Source organism: Cygnus atratus, chromosome 21 (genome assembly GCF_013377495.2).
Source record: "Cygnus atratus isolate AKBS03 ecotype Queensland, Australia chromosome 21, CAtr_DNAZoo_HiC_assembly, whole genome shotgun sequence".
Lineage (NCBI taxonomy): Eukaryota > Metazoa > Chordata > Aves > Anseriformes > Anatidae > Cygnus > Cygnus atratus.
In genome coordinates, this window is record NC_066382.1 from 2,891,715 (window position 1) to 2,912,239 (window position 20,525).

The 20,525-nt window shown below is 42.9% G+C and overlaps 1 protein-coding gene across 2 annotated transcripts in view; it reads left to right on the forward strand.

Moving 5' to 3' along the window:
• Positions 1-19,869, forward strand: part of DVL1 (dishevelled segment polarity protein 1) — an 83,945-nt gene extending 64,076 nt beyond the window's left edge. Inside the window, exons 6-15 of one of the 2 annotated variants that reach the window (XM_035557635.2) lie at positions 964-1,057; positions 2,095-2,164; positions 3,009-3,148; positions 3,467-3,543; positions 4,029-4,096; positions 5,657-5,806; positions 10,243-10,374; positions 10,584-10,751; positions 11,246-11,452; positions 15,203-19,869. In XM_035557635.2, coding sequence (XP_035413528.1) covers positions 964-1,057; positions 2,095-2,164; positions 3,009-3,148; positions 3,467-3,543; positions 4,029-4,096; positions 5,657-5,806; positions 10,243-10,374; positions 10,584-10,751; positions 11,246-11,452; positions 15,203-15,621 — 1,525 coding nt within the window. In that variant the 3' untranslated portion in view covers positions 15,622-19,869. The remainder of the gene's footprint in view (positions 1-963; positions 1,058-2,094; positions 2,165-3,008; positions 3,149-3,466; positions 3,544-4,028; positions 4,097-5,656; positions 5,807-10,242; positions 10,375-10,583; positions 10,752-11,245; positions 11,453-15,202) is intronic. The other variant, XM_035557636.2, reaches the window with a different exon arrangement.
• The last annotated feature ends 656 nt before the right edge of the window (positions 19,870-20,525 follow it).

Consider the following 20,525-nt stretch of genomic DNA (forward strand, 5'->3'; position numbering starts at 1 on the left):
ACTTACCTTGTATAGGGTTGGATTTTTTAAATCTTGGTTCATGGTGGAGCGTTACTTTGTCTCTTCTGCCATTCTTAACATAATAAACAGAGGAGAGAGGGATCTGTGGTGTTGCACCTCTGAAAGCTAGGCTTTGTTCCAGGCTTCTGAAATTAATTTGGGCAAATCCATTTATCTCATTCTGTGTCTTGGTCCACTACCTGTAAAATGAGAATAATTAACTTTCCTAACTCACAGGGAGAGAGAGCTTAAGGATATATGTGTAGGATGTGATACATTTGGGTTCTACACATCTGGAAAACCTTGGGGGGGAAAAAAGAAGAGGACCTGCAAAGTGAAGCATTCCCTATTCCTCTGTCACTAGTTGGAAGTAGCTGTTATCAAGTGCTACTTATTTCACCAAATTCAAGCCCCGGTGCCGTGTCCCTGTTAACAGGGTAGTCAGCAGCAGAAGAAAAGAGCACCGTGACAAGGCCCACATGAAACAGCATTAAGAGATTCTCCAGGTTGTCTGTTGAAATTAAAATCATTATTTAATGTGCACCTATTCTTACGGTGCGCATTTTTCTTTGGGCATGAGGTCAGGACCACCACTGAAGTAGCAGAAGATGGCCACCTCTGTCCTTTGGCTGGTCAAATCAGGGCGATAGATGCCTGTTGCAATGCAGGTTGTATTCAGTCTTGCTGCCAGAAGGAAGAAAGCTGGGAAATTACACTCTCTAATCCTTGTGTAGTTTAGCTGGTAACTTCTCTGTGCTCCTAGGAAGAGGCTAAGATACAGCACGTGCTGGGATTGAGCAGCAGTTGAGCAGCAAGCAGAGCAATGCATCGTAAGCTAGCTGTTGGTGTCTGAATTATTTCTCTCTTCTGTGTTTGTGGGAATCTGCCTGTTTTTGGCAGGGGGCAGCAAATCGCAAATGGCTCAGCTTTACAGAGTTGACATTTGCTCTGAATTTCCCTCAGGTTGAGTAGCTCCACTGAGCAAAGCACTTCGTCGCGGCTCATACGGAAGCATAAACGCAGGAGGAGGAAACAAAGGATGCGGCAGATTGACAGGGTAAGGCTGGCATCATCATTTTCCAAGAAGGTGAACCATGATTTTGAGTGTAGCGTGTGAATTAGGAAGGGATTCAGAACAGATCTGTGCCCAATTGAAGTCATTGGAAAGAATCGCTTTGGCTCCAGTCTACCCTGGACTAAATCTCTAAGGTTTGAAGTTCTGCAGCACTAGGTTCAAATTCTTTTTCTCCTCCCCCTTCCTCCTTTTACTGTGGTGTGGTCACGTTGCTTGTTGTCTCTTTCGAGCCCATTCTCTGCAGGACAACTTCCTTATGCTTCTGGCTGGTGTGGGCGAGGGGTTAATGCGAAGGTGTCTGCGGTCCTGTCCTAGACATCTGATGCACAAAGTGCTGAGACTGGCACCCTGCTGAAAGGAGAAACCCAAGTTTATAGGAAATTTCAAATCTTTTCTTGTCCTTTCCTGTGCTAGTCCCATGATAACAGGACAAGGGTGATTTAAATGACAGTTCGTAAAGTAGTTGCTTCATTCTCCTATAAATATCAGTCTTTACAGATTAGAGAATGAGTATGTATGTATTTTATCACTAGAACTGGAGTAGTAGTGAGGAAAAAGTATTGTAGAAGACAAGATAAACACATTTTTATTTTCTTGGGGGGAGGAGGTATTTGCTCACTTTCTGAAGGATCATGTGTTGCTCACTCGTTAGGGAGGAGCCTGTGGACATAATAATTCACACTTCACTGGGCACTTAATGTTTGAATGTCTGCCTGTCAGTCATGTAGTCGGGATGCAGAAATGATTCAGTGTGAATTTCAGCTGAGAAACCTCAGTATAGGAACTTGCTTCGTGTGTTTTGTAAAGAACCCTTTGCAGAAAGTGTGGATTGTGTTCAGATTTTTTTTCCTTACAGATTCTAAATGAAGAATAATTTTGAGGAGTCCATAGAGGTTTCTGGATGCTTTCCAGATGGAAACCTATTAATCAGTTCCCGATGAATTAGTCCTCAGTAGTTATTTTTTTTGCCTTATTTTGAGCTATTTAAAACCTTGAGAATTTTCTGTTATATTTTGCAGTCATCCTCGTTCAGCAGCATCACTGATTCTACCATGTCCCTAAATATCATCACTGTCACACTCAACATGGGTAAGAGGATGAGCAATGTTTTTTTATGATGAATTTCAAGTGATACAGATATATTTTGTCATGGTGTAGTAGCCTTTGGAGCACATAGAAAGTTCCTTGATTTGAAAGAACTCCAGTCAAACTAAAGGGAATGGCAGCTGAAAGTTGCTAACTCTGTTGGGTGTGCCTGGGTTCCCAGTCCAGTACTGGATAATTGGGAGCTATTTGTACAGGCAGATCAGTTTTCTTCCCAAGAAGCCCAGGGAAGGAGCTGGAAATGTAGACCCAGGATATGGAGTTCTGCTTTTATTTCTAGGAACGGTAAGGGGTCAGATATTGCCCTTCTGTTCTTGCTCCTAACACGGAAGGTTTGCATTTCTGCAGCTCACAGGTTTCGTTGTTTAACCAGTTAGAAAAGTGCAGGACTGTCAGTTCAGCACCTTTCAGTAGCACCAAATTTTTCCTTCCTCTTCTGAGGTGTGGAAAAACATTGCCTGATGCTGATCAGCTGCCTAATTTCTAAGTGTAGACACGTCTTTTCAATGTCGCTTCTCTTGCTAATTTTTTGAATGTGACTTTTCATTTTTTGTCTTGTAAGAAAAAATGATGGGTTTAGCAACTTTTCCCTGAATGTGCAAGAAAAAATGATGGGTTTAGCAACCTTTCCCTGACCATGCCAGGCAGACTTATCCCAGTAGGGCAAACTGAGGTATTGTAAATCAAACGCAGCCCAGCTGATGTGTTGAGAGAAAGCAATGAACTGATTTTTCAGGACTGAAGTAACCTGGTGTTAGCTCTTCACTATCATTTCAGTCACCTTGTTTGCTTTTCTTCCCCCCCCATCCTCCCCTTTTTGCCTGTATAGAAAAGTATAACTTCCTGGGAATCAGCATTGTAGGACAAAGCAATGACCGGGGTGATGGTGGCATATACATTGGCTCTATTATGAAAGGAGGGGCTGTGGCAGCCGACGGCCGAATTGAACCAGGAGACATGCTTCTGCAGGTTGGTCTGTGTCCAGAAATACGTGCTGCTCTCTTGTACGTTGGTGGCTTCAGCTCTGTCATCCCACCAGATCCATGGATTTAGTTAACCAGAATTCACCCATGCTCAGAGAAATGTGTCACAAAGACTGTTCTCACTTAAATGCATAAATCCTAGCGAACTCTGTTGGATAGTTGATGTTCTCTGAGAAGCAACATTTCTGCACCTGCTCAGGGGAATGGAAACAGTTAGAAGGCAAATAAGTTTGGAAACAAATAACTAGAATGTCTTTCGGGTTCCTGTTGCTAAGCCTGACCTCTGCTTTTTGCAACATTTCAGGTGAATGATGTCAATTTTGAGAACATGAGCAATGACGATGCAGTACGGGTTTTACGGGAAATAGTCTCCAAGCCAGGGTGAGCATATCACAAAATCTCTCGCTACCTATACCCCGTATACAGTTATTGGTGTTGGGCAAACCTCACAAATCAACATTTTGATCTGAATAAGCAGCCAATGTGATTGCTGATTTCAACTCTGAGCTTCTTAGTGTAAGTGATGGGTAGGTGAGACTGGTTTCAATGTACCAGCCAAAACCAACACAAACTGGGAGTTGTCTGGTTTCAGTAGCACCATTTATTCGTATGATGAGAGTTTTAATATCTCAGGAGCTGATCATTTAACAGATTTCACCAGTAGTGCTCATGATATATGGAAAAACAGAAACTGGTCTGATACTAGTCTGTGCTGAAAATACTTTGACAAGCATCTCAAAAGCCTTCTCAGAATGTACCTGACAACTGTTTGATAGGACTAAGTTGGTTTGAGAGAATTCACTGTGGTAGTCACAACTTCTTTGGGAAAGTTGAGAGTCACCCTTACCTGTTTTCTTTATTCCTAGACCTATCAGCCTAACGGTAGCCAAATGTTGGGACCCTACTCCCAGGAGTTATTTCACCATCCCCAGGGGTGAGTACATATTTATGCTCCTTGCTGAGTTCCTGTGGAGCCAGCAAGGTCTAGAACATTTTTCAGCAGTTTTGGCATCTGATTTCCTTTCCCTACAAGTTCCATGCTTCTAATTTGAAGTTTGAATGTGTTGTTTGGTTGCTTTTTGTGTTAGGAGGCAGGGACTTAAGATAGTCTTTCTGAGGCTGCAGTGCCTGTATCCTTCTCAACTTAACCTTTTTATTGATAGAAGTTTGGGAGGAAAACTATACTTAGGTGTTAAAAAGCCTCATTTTGTCATGTATGCACTTGTAAGAAAGAATTTAAACGGAGTATTTTTAAAATCTGAGGCAAACAACGTTGTCTAATATGCATAAACACTCTTGAAAATTATCTAATTTGAAAATTCTGATTTAATAAATAGTTCAGTAGCTATAAAAGGTCTGTGCTCATGTGACAAACACAGCTGCCTCCTGCTGGTGAGTGTTGTGCTCAGGATACTGAAGCCAGCTTGTTACCAGTCCTAAGATGCTGTGGGTAGCATCATCTATTGAAAGAATACAATAGACTCCTGCAGACTTACAGGAACTCACTTGATGAAGTCTTCAGGAAAACCAGCATCAACAAAAGAAAAACCCACAAATCACATATTTCAGATTTGCTACAGGGAGAGCTTGTGTATCAGTTTGCCCTTTGTTTATTGAAGATATGCCCATTGTGACCCAAGGCAAATAGCTGTCATAGGGTAAATTGGTTGCATTAACGTGTGGGATATATTGAAGAAGCACCCGCCATAAGCAGAGCTCTTGTTTATCATTTCTGGTTTTAAGAATTATCTTACAAGGCAATGGAACAACAGCTACTGTAATTCAGAAGAAAAGTAGTCCAGGATAAGGGGCAAATTCAGTTTTGTTTCCAGCTTTAAAAATGTCTTGCTTTGTGGATGTTCTTAAGGTCTGGGTGTAATTTTCATTCCTCACTGATTCCAGTCTCTTCGAATGCTCTTTTCTATTTATTTTGCAAGATTATTCCAGTCCTGGAAAATTTCGTTATGGCTTCTGAAAACACTGAGAGGGGAATTCCATGATGCCTTATTTCTGCACGTACAGAGCTCTATAGTTACCATTCTATTTCACCTACAGTAGAAGATTCACCCTTTGAGTGGTTGTTTTGGGTCCAAAGCTCTTAGAAGTAGGCAGAGACCTTCCTGTCTGCTGGGGCAGAACACTTGGTAGTACTTCACATCATAGCAAAATGAGAATCTCTCACTGTGCAGAATAACAGTGAAATATTATGACTGGACTGATAGCTTCTTTCCTACAAGTAAAAATATTTCCTGCATGGAAAAATACGACAGTTGCAGGAGCATGGCATGGTTACGTCCTGTGAGGCTGGTGCAGCAATTCCTAGATTAAACTTATTCTGCTGTCAAGGTGTTTTCTGTTCCCTTCAGCTGGGGCTGTCTCTGTTGTGAGAACAGAATGGCAAGGTCTTGGGCTCTCAAAAAACATTTGCTCTTACTAGGATTGTACTGTTTAATGCAAATCTGATTCCATTTGCCTTTTTCTCCCTGTTTTGCAGCTGAACCAGTGAGGCCAATTGACCCTGCAGCGTGGATCTCTCATACCACAGCCATGACGGGAGCGTACCCCCGTTACGGTATGAGCCCCTCCATGAGCATCACCACATCTACCAGCTCCTCACTAACAAGCTCAATTCCCGATTCGGAAAGTAAGTCACACTGCGGCCAGCACAGGGCAGGCGTCTTCTGCTCGGGGCCAGCAGTGCAGAGCTGTGTGCAAAAACGACCCCAGCCACGAGCACGATGAAAACGACAGCCGTCACAGAACTCTTGAATGCTTTTTTTTTACATTTGTAATTCTTAAGGGGAGCATAAAGCCTTTTTTGAAAGGTCAGAAGTTAATGCAGTGGTGTTTTGCCAGGGTTTACGTGCAGGGAGAGGTGGCTTTTAAAGTTACAAGTCAGGCCTCCAACTTTTCCCCCTCAGATGAATGTGAGGGCTTCCTCCTTGCATTTGGCTGCTTTTTTAGAAATTTAAAGATTTTGCTTCAGATGAATGTCACTGGATAACAATGTTAGTGTATCGTTTAGGAAATCTTCACCGATATTTGCATAGCCTTCTTTTATACTTTTTTTATACTTTTAGGATTTATTGAACTGAGAAAAAACAAATGTCCCATGTGAAATTAAGGTTAGAGTTCAGCCTTCTCTCCTGGTTTGTCTATCTGTGACAGTCTCCAAAATAGTCATATCCATGTAACCAACAAGTTGTCATGATTCCTATCTTGGAAACTTTTGTTTAAAGAATATAAACTCTTCCTTTCTTTTACTTTTCCTTTGCTTTCTGATATGAATGTGGGATAAAAGGTAGCATTTGGTTTGAAATGCGTGGCACTAAGGCAAGGCAAATAGATGAGGATCACACATCCCTAAGAAAACTGTCCACTGAAATCCTAGTTCATATTTAAGTGTATGTGTTAAGTGTTCATACTTAAAACAGCTCTTAATCTTTGTTACTTGACAGGAAAGCACTGAGGCACTTTATACCTCAATAATATGTGTTTGTTTCCTGTAATATTAATATGGAAGAGTTTATCTAGAGATGCAGCCTTTCTATCAGATTTTTCATCTCTAGCAAGGAAATTTGTTGTATTTGTTTATATATACGTGCAAATCTTGAAGTGGCTTTAAACTTCTGAGGAGATTATCTCGTTTGTGGAACAAAGCTCATTCAGTATGCATTCACTGAAAACCATCTGAATACTTGTATGTTTATCAAGAAAGGGATACTTAAGTGTTTGCCAGATCTGGAGTCTAAACTAGAAGGACTGAGTATTATTTTACATTTGGTAAGATTTTTTCCAGTGAGAAAGGGAGGGTATCATTAAAAAGAACAAAAACCAAACCAAACCAAACAAAAAACCAACAACCCTTCAAATACTTTAAAGACCAGTGTGCTGTTGATGATTAGGGACAGAATCTTTCCTGGACAGAGGCATGGCTGCAGCATGAAAGTTGCATTTGCAGGGCCCATTTAAGTCCTATCAGAGTACATAGGTGTCTGCCTCTTTTTCTCTTACTCTCTCTGTTATTTTACAAGTGGATTGTTCCTGGGATTATGCCTCACCGTGGATTGAAAAGGGGGTTATCCTTTCTGTAGGTGTAGTAGTAGGCAGCACCACTGGAGGGAAAATACATCTGCAGTAGAAAGCAAGCGAACCACTTAGATGATGACTGCTTTATCTTGAGATGTGTTTTCAGCCTTACAGGTACTAAAGATTTCTGGAATCAAATGTATCTACTGACCGCTGTCAAACAAGAGTCTGTTACTCTATTTACATTCCTCTTGAAATATTCCTGTACTGTGTGCCTTGGTATATAGTAATGTGATTGGGAAGTGTGGAATGTAGACACCCTCTCAATCATACTTTTAAAATAAAGGTTATTTGGGAGCAGAACCATGTTTCTGGAGACAGCTTCTCATTTCTATGTCAGTGACTTTCCCGAATGCAAGAAACTGGGGAGTACCCCTGAGCTTTATTGTGACCTGTTTAACACTGCTTGCCTCGGTTCAGTCCTGTGAACCCTGCAGAGCATGGCAGGCAACACCTCAGGGCCCTAAGTACAGGGAGCACCTATCCCCTGAACCTTCTTGCCAGGAAAAACAAAGCTGGGGAAGAAGGGAGGAAGAGAGAAAGAGGGGCAGAGGGAGAGAGAGAAAAAGGCTGTGCATTATCTCGGAGAGCCTTGTGCACGATGGGGCCTTCTCACTTTTCAAGTTCCAGTTGAAAATTCTCTATTTCAGTTCCTCTGAGGGTAGAGTCACTGGTATTTGAAGCGAATCTAGTGTCTGTTCTACAGAATCTGGCTGTAGAAGTGGAAGCAGTGAATTAATGGAATCACCTTAGGCAAAGCTGTTTCATGGTTCCTTGTTTTAAGTACTGTGAATGCCTGCTGCTTTACTCTGTTTATATAGCAAGGCCAGGATTGAATAATTCTAAATGGATGGAATAACTCCGCTTTTCTTCTGATTAGAATTCCTTTGTTCTCTGGCCTCTGGATCAAAAGTGAAATTCCGATATCTGAAGCATTTGCACAGCCACCATCAATCACATCAGTGCTAGTCATTAAAGTATCTAAGATTTTGTGCCGTACAAATCACCACCACACAGTAGGAATTGCTCTGTTAACTCTTTTCTCGGGCATGTTCCTTCAAAAACAGGGATATCCGAGCCAAGGCAGACTGGGTTTTTTCACAGTAGTTATTGCTTTAAGAAGCATCTTGTTCTCCAGCAGTGTTCTGGCTGATGCAGGAGAATGTTGTCTCACAGTGGTTTGTGAGTGTTGGACTCGGTACGTCAGTCAAGGCAAACCCTGGTCCTTGTTTGCTCTGCTAAAGATAGAACTTTCCAGCCCCAGTTGTGCTACTGCAGGATCCCTTCCTGCAAAGAAGTGCTGTTCCTTTCCAGGAGATTAACTTCAAGTGTTGCAGGGTTCCTTGAAAGTCCTGCTGTTTTGAATGAAGCCCACTGACATTGTTGGAAAGTGCTCTGTTTCTCTTGCATGGACTTTGAACTCTCAGTCCAAAATCCTTTAAACTATTTCTGCTTAATAGCGTTCAGCCTGAGGTACGGTGAATTTCCTGGGGCCTTTTGGTTTGGGCAGTTGTGTACTTCCTCACTTGAATAAGGATACAAACCAGGGGTGGTGTTACACGTGGTAGGACTTCATTTTCCTGGAGCATACACCTCTTTTCTTAACAGGATCTGCCAATGGGAAAAGACGCCACTTAAAATCAATAACCAAAGCCCTGAGAGAGAGTTTTGTCGTAGATCTGGTCCCCCTGGAAAGGAGTCTGTGCTGTTCCTCAGATTTTCACATACCCGTGCAGGCGGTCAGGTAGCCAGGCCCACAGTTGACTGACAAAGTTCAGACCAAAGTGGATGCATTTTTAGATGCATCCAAGAAATTTTCACGTTTGGACAGCAGCTAGCAGGCTAGAAAATACTGATGATTATTTGGCTAGTGTTGTTTGTTTGCAGATCGCAGGTCTCCAAGAAAAAAAACGATTTATTGCTCCCCACATACTTGAATATTGATTGAATATTGATTTTTTTTTCCAAATGAACATGTTGCTTTTTGCCACTAACCAAACTAACTTAAAGCAAAAGCAAAATGTTAGTGTTTGTTCACTTGATAAGTATTGAAACTGCATGCATGGATGGCATGGGGTATTTTCATGCATATTAGCAGTGCATGTACTGAAGGAAGCATTTTCAGTTTTCATTGTTTCATGCTTGTACCTGTTATCAATATTTTGACTTGCTGGAAAAGAGCAAACTTGGTTCCCTTGTGCTTTTGAAAGGTGGGTGATACGGGGAGCTGGGAGAAGGGAGGGAAGAAGGGTTCTGGATTCCTGTTGGAGAGTTTGAACTGCAAACACAGAGCACAAATGAATTTGCTAGGACTGAGAAGATGGGAGCAGGAAGGAGGGCTGAGAGCTGTATCCAGTGATAATAGGATATCTTACTACGTATAGAAAGGGTGATTGAAGTTGCAAAGCCTCTGGTAAGTCAGCTCTGCCTGTAAGAATGTGTGAAATACGAATGGAGCTGTGACAGCTGCTGAGGCAATGGGGAGCAGCATTTTGTTTATTTATTTTTAAGTGTTGTGCCAAAAAAAATGCGGGGCAAAGTAATGCTTCTGCTGGGTTAAGTGACTTAGTAGATCACAAGGCTGCCATCATCAGAATCCTGGGAAGTTTTATTTATTTATTTATTTATTTATTTATTTATTAAGGAAACCTCTAGCCTTATCTTGATGATGGAAGCTTTCTTTTCTAATGTCAGTTCTCCCCAATTGTGCTGATGTCCAAACCTTAAAAAGACAAGTGGAAGCTGATATCCATGCTGAAGGCATGGTCATCATCTTTCTCCATGCAGAAGGGTATCATTCCTGACAACTCAGTCTCTAAAGCATTGGTAAAAGCTGTAATTTATGCCACTGACAGGGGTGCATTTGGGAACCTTTGTGTTTTTGCATCTGTTGGTCAACCTGTATCTTGAAATGTTTCATCCAGATTGGGAGCTGAGAAGTTCTTTTCAAGCGGTTCATTTCAAAGAAGCATGTAACCTTTTTGCTTTTAGAATTAGAAGAATCTCCCTTAACTGTGAAGAGTGACATGGCTACTATTGTCAAGGTTATGCAGCTACCAGACTCAGGCCTTGAAATCCGGGACAGGATGTGGTTAAAAATTACCATCTCCAATGCAGTGATAGGTAAGCAGGTCAAGGGAATTCTGGGGATAAAAAAAATGGCTTTTTAGAAGTCAGCTGCAGAAACTATGCAACCTTTTTTTTTTTAATCCTGTTATGACCTGTTTTTTAATCCTGTTTGAGTGAATTAGATAATGTGAAGATTAAAATTCAATAAAGATTAATTTGGTTTTGGATGTTCCTGGGTCTCCTCTTCCTTTTTCTCGTTTTAGGAGCAGATGTGGTTGACTGGCTTTACACACATGTGGAAGGCTTCAAAGACCGACGGGAGGCTAGAAAATACGCCAGCAGCATGTTAAAACACGGCTACCTCAGGCACACTGTGAACAAAATCACCTTCTCGGAGCAGTGCTATTACGTCTTTGGAGACCTCTGTGGCAGTAAGTTCACCGTCTGTGAAGGGCAGAGCTGCATGTGTGTTGTCTCTTCTGTGCTCTCAGGATGCACAGAGGAGTCCTACAGGATTTCACAAGTGAACATTTCAGAACAAGCCATTGTTCTGAGGCTGCATGACAAGTGGTTGACATTTCTTGCTAGGCCAGCAATGAGACCATTTGAAAAAAGATGGGCTCATTGAATAGTGTGTTGCACTGGGGCTCGGAAGCTGGATTTATTTCTGGTGATGCCAGACTCCTGCTTGTCAGTCACGCTCAGTTTCCGGTCCATAAAATGGGGATTATTCCTCCCTGACTTACAGAAATTCTTGGTGCTCAGTGGTAAATATTAATGTCTGCTCTACCACGTGTGATATTGTGAGTGAACTCTGGAGACTGAGTCCCTCGTAGGCACCCTAAGTGCTGTGCAAGCCATTAGTAATATTCAGGAATCAGCTGCTAGGGAGGAGCACAGTTTTCACCTTTTGCTTCTTTTCCAGATATGGCTGCACTGAACCTCAACAATGGTTCCAGCGGAGCCTCGGATCAAGATACCCTTGCTCCACTTCCACATCCTGCTGCTCCCTGGCCGTTAGGCCAAGGATACCCATATCAGTATCCTCTACCCCCTCCGTGTTTCCCACCAGCATACCAAGACCCAGGCTTTAGCTATGGTAGTGGCAGTGCAGGGAGCCAGCAAAGTGAAGGTAAGCTGGTTAATCTGGTGTATATTTCTGCAGCTGCCATTATCCCTGACCATTTGCTTGACTTCCTTAGTATCGTTTGTGTTCCGGTCTTGTGGTTCTGTACGCTACTTGCATGGATTTGGTGTGACTGCAATTTTAATCAAAAGCGTTTGTGTATGTGGTGGGGTGGGTTAGCCTTTCAGCTCTGTATTCAAACTGCCAGCCATGTTTTAAGTGAGTCAGTGCTGCATCCTGTTTGTAGTTGTGCTGTAGTTCTGGACCCCAGGCAAAGTGCCAACGGGGAACAACCAACATTAATGACTCAATTGTCCACCCTGTTAAAACAAATTAAAAATAAAAGTTTTGACCCTATTTAGAGGTCAGAGACATTACCAGCAGTGGGGGCTGCACTTGCTTGATATGCCTAGAAATTAGGCCACTGGATTGCTGATGGAACAGGGATTAGAACCGTGGTGCTTTTGGCTTTTTGTTAAAATTCAGTATAATCATTCTTTTTGCTTGTGTGAGACAAGGGTGAGGTGGCCAGCCAGCAGGTTTACAGGGCTGAAACACTGCTCACAGGGAGGAGAGTCTATTTTAGAATACATGATAGGGGAAAAAAGATAGTACTGCATGGATTAAAAACCTGACCTCCTCCTTTCCTGCTGTAGGATCATTTTGTTATTCATTTTTAAAACTTAGTAAGTAAAAATTATGTATTTTGTGGCTGTACAGACAAGGCCCTACTGCTTTCTGCTTTTATGGTTTTTTAATCGCTTCCAAAGTGAATTTTGCTTTTGGAAATGCTGCCAGTAAAGAAAAGGTGAGGATTCCCTGTGTTTTTATGATAAACATCCAGTAAACTTGGATGCAGCTTCTTCCTGATAGATTTTGCAAAATTGTACAGAAGGATTTCAGAACAGGAACTTGCTCACCAGATTTTAGCACTACTGCTTCTCACTTTATCTCAAAATAAGTGTCTGTGAGGACACTCGCAGTGGTATCCAGAGATTTTAGAACTGCAAGCTGATTGTGCTGAAAAGAATGTGGGCATTTGTTTTATTTTGGCAGCTGGTTCTGTGGGTAGCAGGCCATTAGATCTCTGCCGCTGGAATAGGAAAGGTATGGTATTTTATCCATGCGGCACGTGTTACTGGCAGAGACCTTACAAAAGGCACCAAGAGTGTTTCATTTTGAAGAGTTTCAACTCCTTCCTTGTTCTTCATTTGGAAACTACACTGCTGTGTTGTTTCTTGTTTTGTAACTGTTATTCCCTTGTTTTGTTCTGAGCAAGCATTAGACTGAAGGATTCATAGAGGAATGGCTGACTCTAGGGGATTGGTAAGCTTCAAACGCCTCCATGATAATAATGACTTCACAGCATGATCATTTAGACTCTTGTGACCCAAATGTTTAGCTGTATTTTTTTCTTTTCTTTTCTTTTGAATTGTCTTGGACGCTCAGCCTGTCTCAATGCACAGTAGTCCAGTAGCGTGACGTTAGCATATCAAGCTGTCTGCCCCCTGTGTGACTGTGCTGCAGCAGCCACAGAGAGAATGGCATCAGATAGCTTGCTGTCAGCTGAAATGAGAAAATCCCATCACCGGTCTCTTCACTGCCCTTCATTAAAATAAATAAATAAATCCTAGCTCCTAATTTATTAGTCTGATGTAATCCATCTGGATTGGACATATCTGCCAGTGTCCTTCCAGTGCTGGTTTACTCAGACATTTGAGTACTGTCCAGATGTTTCAGGCAGGTACAAAGAGCTTTGGGACACAAGATTGCACTGGTCACTCTCAATATAGAGTTAGAATTGGGTTTCATGTGTTCTTTCTTTTATGTGCAGTGTTACTTCATAGCTGAATTCACCTGTTGAATGAGGGTGCTGCTCCAGAGCCCCCAAAATGCCACGTTTCTGATATGAATGCAATGCATTTGCTGATACTTACAGACAAAAGACAAAGATTTGAGTCGAGGGATAGAACGAGATGTGTTCTGGGAAGCAGCAGGTGAGGAGGAAGATCTAGCAAAGTTTTCTGTGAAGCTGCAGTTCTGTTCAAGGTTCTGTTCTAATTTAGGTTGCTGCTTATTTCGTCTGGGCCATACCATCTGACTCTGCTCATGGTACCCAGGGCTTAGGGTATTTCGAAAGTCACGAGCAGGCTTGCTGTTGGAAAAGCACGCATGTGAGGACCGGCTCCTCTGCAAAAGGTCATTGCTGTCACCACAGTGTTTAGGACAAGGTCACGTCCCTGTTCAGGTAGGCGCTCACTGTATGAAAGGACAGCGAGAGATCATCCAGCGATGGCTGGAGTTTGTATCTGGCAGTAACAGAGGGAGGGCTGATGGCAGTGTATCGTGGCAGTGCTGAGCACAACTTTTCTCAGCACCTCAAATGCAGATTTTAAAAATTCATTTTAAAGTTCGCCCTCTAAGACAGGCCAGTCCCTGGCTGCCAAGAAGGTGACGTTGTTGTTAGATTGACTTTAGAATCAAGGACTAGAAGGACTTTTTGATTGTTCTGTGACAGGCTTTAAAGGCATGTCAGGGAGAGAGTGAGCCTTAGCATGACCAGATGATAACAGCTATGCTGCTGATTCTCAGGCTGTTGTATTGTAGATGGTTTCTCTCTTCTTTCCGTTTGCCTGCTCTAAGCATCAGCTGTGGCAGACAGAAGGTCATGAACATCTGTAGTTCAAGATTGGAGCAGCTCTGAATCATTCTGGTTTTCCTATTTCAGTGGCCCTAGAGACTCGGTGGCTCATCCAGAGTCAAAAGCTGGTCCCATATTCCACTGGCTGGGGATCCTTGCTGGCAAGAAGACAACCTTGCACTAGGGGCTTTGGCTTAAGTCATTACTCAGTTCCAAAGGGCAGAAACTTAATGAGATATCATGTAGGGTTCTTTGTTCTGTTTTTAAAAGAATAATTAACTTGGGAACATCTCCTGACGTCTATCCTATCTCTGATGGTAACAGAGCATGACCTTCAACTTTCATGTAAAATCAGTTCCACAGTTTAGTGAAACTTGTTTGTGGCAACAACTCAGCGTACGTGCCAGCAGCAGTCCTCTGGTTTTCTGAGTCGGTTTAGTGGCCTCTGCTGGGAATATCCTGCACGGTACTGATTCGTCGTAGAGCAGTTCAATAAATAACTGGTTTTCAGGAGCTCTCCAACAACAAAACACTGTAGTGATGAATTTTAGAAGGATCTATCTACTGAGACCGACAAAAGGACATCTGTTAGCCTCAGGTGATTTAGCCTTGAGTGAACGTCTGCCCAGTGTGACCAACGGTGATACAGGAGAAGTCAAAAGGAGTTTCCTTTAGAAAAATGTCTGCCAACAGAAGGTAGCAAAGGCGCAGACAGTTCTAATTAGCTTAAACCTCGTTTGCTTGCGAGTCAGAACCTGAATGCCTGCTCCTTCCTTCCATTTTTGCTGCTGCCCTCTCTGCAGGCAGCGAGGCGGCGGCGGAGCAGGTGCCTTCAGCCCCTAGTTGTAAGGTAGCTGCTGCTTTCACTGTGCGAGCTCTGAAGGTGTCTACGTGTACCTGTGCATGGCACAGCCTCGTCAGCTTCATTCTACCATTTATCACCGCTAAATGCCATAAGCCACCGACAGCACGTTCAGGCCTGGTTTTGTTAGCATTGTCGCCATTCCAGCGGTCGTACCTGGTAGGAGCTGATGCTGGAGGGGGCAGTTGGAACTGAGCTAACTCTGCTTTTCTGTGTGTCCTTTCCCCTCCCCCCCCCTCCTCACGGGCTTTAGGAAGCAAAAGCAGCGGCTCGAACCGAAGCAACAGCGAGAACAGCAGGAGAGCTCTTGGCAGAGAGAAGGACCGCAAGTCGGCGGGCAGCGGCAGCGAGTCTGACCACACTGCCCGCAGCGGGGGTGGCGCCAGCGTCGTGCGTCGCGAGAGGCCCGTCAGCCAGCTCAGCCACCGGAGTCACGTCTCTGCCACCCACAGCGAGAGAAGCCACCACAGCCATCATTCTTACGGGCCTCCGGGAGTGCCACCCCTCTACAACCTCCCCAAGCTGGGCTCCAAAGTCTACGGGACGAGCGGCCCCCCCGGAGGGCCCCCTGTGAGAGAACTGAGCTCCGTGCCTCCGGAGCTGACGGGGAGCCGGCAGTCCTTCCAGAAGGCTATGGGCAACCCTTGTGAATTCTTTGTCGACATCATGTGAGAGAGGAAGTGCCTTCAGACTCTGCTCGGGGGAGGGCTGGGGTGGGTTGTTTTGGGGGCGGGTGGGAAATCTGGTCATTGTCGAACACTCACCAGAAGAAACTTGGCTGTCTTGCATGTCACGCCTTCCTGGTTTGCAATTGTGTGTTGCAGAAAAACCAACAAAACGAAAAAACAACAAAAAAAAGAGACAAATGATGAACAAAAAAAGCCTCCTGGGATTGTTAAATATCAGCAAACTGATGGCATCTTTTTTTTTTTTTATCCTTTTATTTTGCTTTCTTCCCCTCTTGTTTTTGATTGTGGTTGGCTGGTGTATATTCACATCCTAATGAGCTTTGGTAACTGTGGCACCTACTTTCAGTGCAATTAGTGTATCTTTTTGGCTGATTCAAGGACTATTATTTCACATAACTCCTGGATTTCCAGTAATGCATAGTAGCACTTTTATTTTCCTCTGCTTTTTGCCCTACAAGGAAAAAAAAAAAAGAGATTGTTGGCTGGTATCTGTGATACTGCCTCGTAACGCTGTTTCTTGGATGCATCAGTCAGCGAGCTAAGCAGCTGTGGCACCTGCGAGCGTACAGACAACCCGTGCTTGGAAAGGAGCAGGCTCAAACCAGTTCCCAGCAGAAAGCAAAGTTGTGACTACCTTCTTCTACTGACTAGGGAGTATAAATCGATCTTCGTTTTTTCTTTAGATATTATCCTGTCCAGGAAGTGGTGGAGTCTTGCTGCTGTATGTGTTCCTCGTGCAAAACGTGTAATGTTATTTCATTTAGTATCACGGTAGTGACTTTGTAGCTGCAGTCTGTTCCTGGGCATTTCCGTCACATCCCTGCTGACAGATATGTCTGTTTTTTCTGGTTATAATGCACACTTGCTTACTGGTTTTACAAGTTGTTTCCACAGAAATAGGATGATTGCTGCTATGCAATTGTTAGTGTGGCTGCAGCTTTCCCCTGCTGAAAGGGATATTTCTATCAGAGACATAGGTAAATCCTGGCTCCCACTGGGACGTGGCTATTCATCTCGATCACCTCTTTTTCCATTCCTCATTTCTGAGCAGTGTCTTCCTCTTTTTTCCCCAGCTTAATCTCTGCTTTGAAATAGAAACCCAAATATACCTAATCCCAATTGCAGTGTGGCACAAAGGAAAACGTTCTAAACAAAGCTGGGGGCTAGTTGTCAGCAGAGAGGCCAGAGGGTGTTTGGAGAGCAGCTCATAAATGGTACAATGAGTGCATCATATACCTGACACGGAGTGGGACCTGAGCTAAAACTCCTGCTGGGGAGCTTTGACTTAACTGCTGTTGTCTATCCCCAGGATTTCATGACCGTGTATTCTTCGCTCTTAGGCTGTGGACACTTCATAAGTGTGTCCAGGAACCTTCTCTGTTGTTTAAGAAGCTTTTTTAAAAGTATCTGAACAAGATGGTAAGAGCACACCCACACTCACTTTTAGGGGCTCATGTAATGGGAAATGGGTGTTAATCTGCAGTCACTCAGTGGCATTTGACCATGGGGCCATGCCTCAGTTAAATCCTTTGTTAGCTACCTGTTTCTGGCAGGCTTTAGGACAGGTGCTTTAAAATCAGTCTTTACTGTATATAAGCATTTTCTTCACTGATAAGAAGCTTCTTTGTTACGTTCCATGCTATATGGGGAGTGTGACTACCCAATATGAATGTTAAAAAGAGAACGTGGCTTTCTCACTAAATACATGTAGTTCATGTTCTTTTGTCACCTTGAAAAATTACTCTTCAAATGCCATTTTTTATATTGTTCATTCTGATAGGTTTTTTGTCACTACTTCTTTTCTTATGACAGATCTGTGTGTAAACACATCCCTTATACAGAAGTCAAGTAACATTTACAAATGTCTGTGTTAATCAGAGACTTAAGTCTCACTTTCAAAAGGGAGCTAGGCATTTAGGAAACTGTCACTCAGACTAGGTACCCGAATTACTGGGCTTCCGAACTACCTGAGTGCTTTTGGACTGCTTTCTTTCCAAAAATCTCCCCAAAACCTGTATAACGTTTCTGACAGTGGTGCTTTCTTCATAATCTATCTGATGGGCTAGTGTAGATTGCAGACCTGGTGATGACTTGTTCAAAAGAATGGCACTACCTGAAACTTGACTGTGCAAGAGAATCCTTTCCTTTCCTTTCCTCCTCCCAGCAACACAGCAAAGACACTAACTAAACGGAGTAAACCATTTTGAAAGATCGACATTGAAAGCAATGAAATAAATCAGGGTAAAAAAAAATCTTTATTTCTGCTATGTCTGCAGGAGACACTGTGAAGGAGTCTGTGACTTTCCTGACAATCACTAGTGGTTCTACTTTTAAATCAATTTTAACTTTTCTGGTCTCTTATATATCATGATTTTTCTGGCCTGCTTTGTCTTAAGGCAGAACTTGCAGGACCAGAGGAAAAGACTGTCATTTTAATAAAATACTTCCAAAAGGGATAAAAACTGGGGGCTGAGCTTTTGCCCATGGAAGAAACGTGTTTAATTTCCTCATGTTTTTTCAAGAGTTGCAGTTTACACACTTGCTGGTTTTTTTTTGTCTTGTTGTCGTGCTGTTGGCAGAAACTGTTCTGTGTCTTGCTGGTCTTCGCTGCGATGTTGAACTGACGGTGTTATATACTTCTGTGTTTGTGGGTAACTCTGGAACGAGGCTGACAGTCTGGAACATGGGTGTGGGAAAGCATTCATCTGCTGAGGAAATGAGGCTGCTAAATCCGCCTGAGTTAGCTTCACCCAAGACCAGGCATCCATTTCAGGCAAATAGGAATTGCTCTGAGTGTACGGCCAGGTTTGCGAGTTGGTTAGCGCTGTAGAGCACGTAGAGCCTGCTATTGACAGAGCAGTAGGAGAATGTAAATGACCATGTTGTGAACAGTGCAATACATAGTGGCCACTGCGTGGAAGAAACAAAAAACTTAAGTGTTTCCCCCCCGTAGCATACAGTGGAGGGGCTGGCTTGACTTACTGGAAAGTTGGGCCTGAACCATTGCTAGCACTTAATTTTCACAAGTGAATGAAGACAAGATTTCCTGAATCCCACCCTTGGCTTTCGGTGCATGTGCATTTATCTTTGCAATAGCAGGGGGCTGGGGCCGAACTGTGCAAGTTTCTCTTACTGGGTACAGTACAACGTGCAGAAAGAAGTGCCGCTGGTGCCAACGAAGCTACTTGCAGTAGGAAGTACTGTGCCAGGTGGAGGAAATTGTGAAGGCTGCAGTCCCGTGGAACTGTCTTTTTCTTTTATCAGGGCCTGAAATTTCTCTCTGATTTTAATTGTCAAGTAACTGGCACTGACTGGGCTCTAGAATGTATGGCCTACCCTTCCGCCTACACTGAGAAGCGGTGGGTTTGTTATACGCGGCACTGAAACAACCTCACAACAGGAGCCTTAAATAGCTGACATTTTTCTAATTCTGGAAATGAGACCTTCAGCATCTGCCCGTGCCCTGCAGCTGGGCTTAATGTTCACGCATACCTGCCAACGGCTTTTAGCAAGGACTAACAGGTATGTTTGGAAGATCGTAGAAAACTTTGAGAAAATAGTTTGGGATGACGTCTCCTGTCCAAAGGAGGTAGTATCTGTGGGGGTAATGTACCCACCCGATATATTAACTCTGAGGAGTAAGGGTTTTTTGGCAAATAGTCTTAAAAGCACTGCTATTGTCTTTTACCTCCCGTTAATAAATTTCCTTTTCAAAGGTAACGGTCCCCTTGACACTTTATCCAAAGGTATATTGGATGGCAAGCAATGATGCACAGACATTGACTTTTGATATTATTTTTGTTCTGTTCAAATGGGCAGTCCCATCTTGAGACTTGACAGCTCATGAGTTGATGTAATTGTTTTTGTTTTGCATTTAACTGGATTGTAATAAGATTGACTTAAAATTATTAATTCTAATCAGTGATTAGAAATACATGTAAAGAATTTTATGTACAGTAGAGGAACAAAGTTACATGATTTTAAATAATGAAAACCCAGACTATCACCTATTCTAGAATTGGTTCTACTCAAAGAGTGACCTCTTACTAGCATGGACTGCACTGTTCCTGTTAAATGTCTATTGCATAATTGAATTCTTTTTTGTAGATATTGTATTAAAACCCAAGTGTCTGTATAGTTAATATATAGCTGCTTATGTGTAAATGCTATTTTAAACACTAAAAAGCTTTTAATTTTATGTGATAACTGCAGTGTATGTCTTCAGTTCTTTGCACTACTGCACTATCTTTAATTCAAGAATGAATTACTGGTTCAATCTTACTCTTTTGTTTTTTTTTTTCCACTGCCCTCACTGAAGTTTCGTCCTCTCTGCAGAAGAAGGTTGCTCAGGAGCTAATGATAGGGAGCAGGATTCTGTGTTTTGATGGTGCTTCAGAAGTGCTGACAGTTCAGAGTATGACAGGAGCCCTGTAAACGTTCACAGCTAAACTGGGTCACAGACAATTGAAATGCAGAGGTCTTACTTTTAATGACATCTGACTGGAAATACAAGACCCTGCCATTCATCAGAGGTGCTGTAGCTTTGAGGTAATGACTAATACATTGGTGCAAAAATAATGCTCTCCTCATTAATTCCCCTTCCTCTTAATTACCGGGCTTTTCCCTCTCTCAGTTTGGCAGGAGTAGGTATACAGGAAAGGCTGCAGAAAGTTTGTGGAAGTAAAAGCGTCCTGTTACAAAGAGGTGAGCTGGAACAAGTTTTTCTGCCTGCAAACCCAGGAGATGAATCTGCTGGTAGAACCCATCAGTGTATTCAGCTGGTTCATGTGAATATTCCCTTTCTTCTGGACTCTGCACGCAAACTGCAGCAGAGACAAGCTAGGATCGTTAGGACACCTCTTGCAGACTAACTGGTAAAGCTGAAAC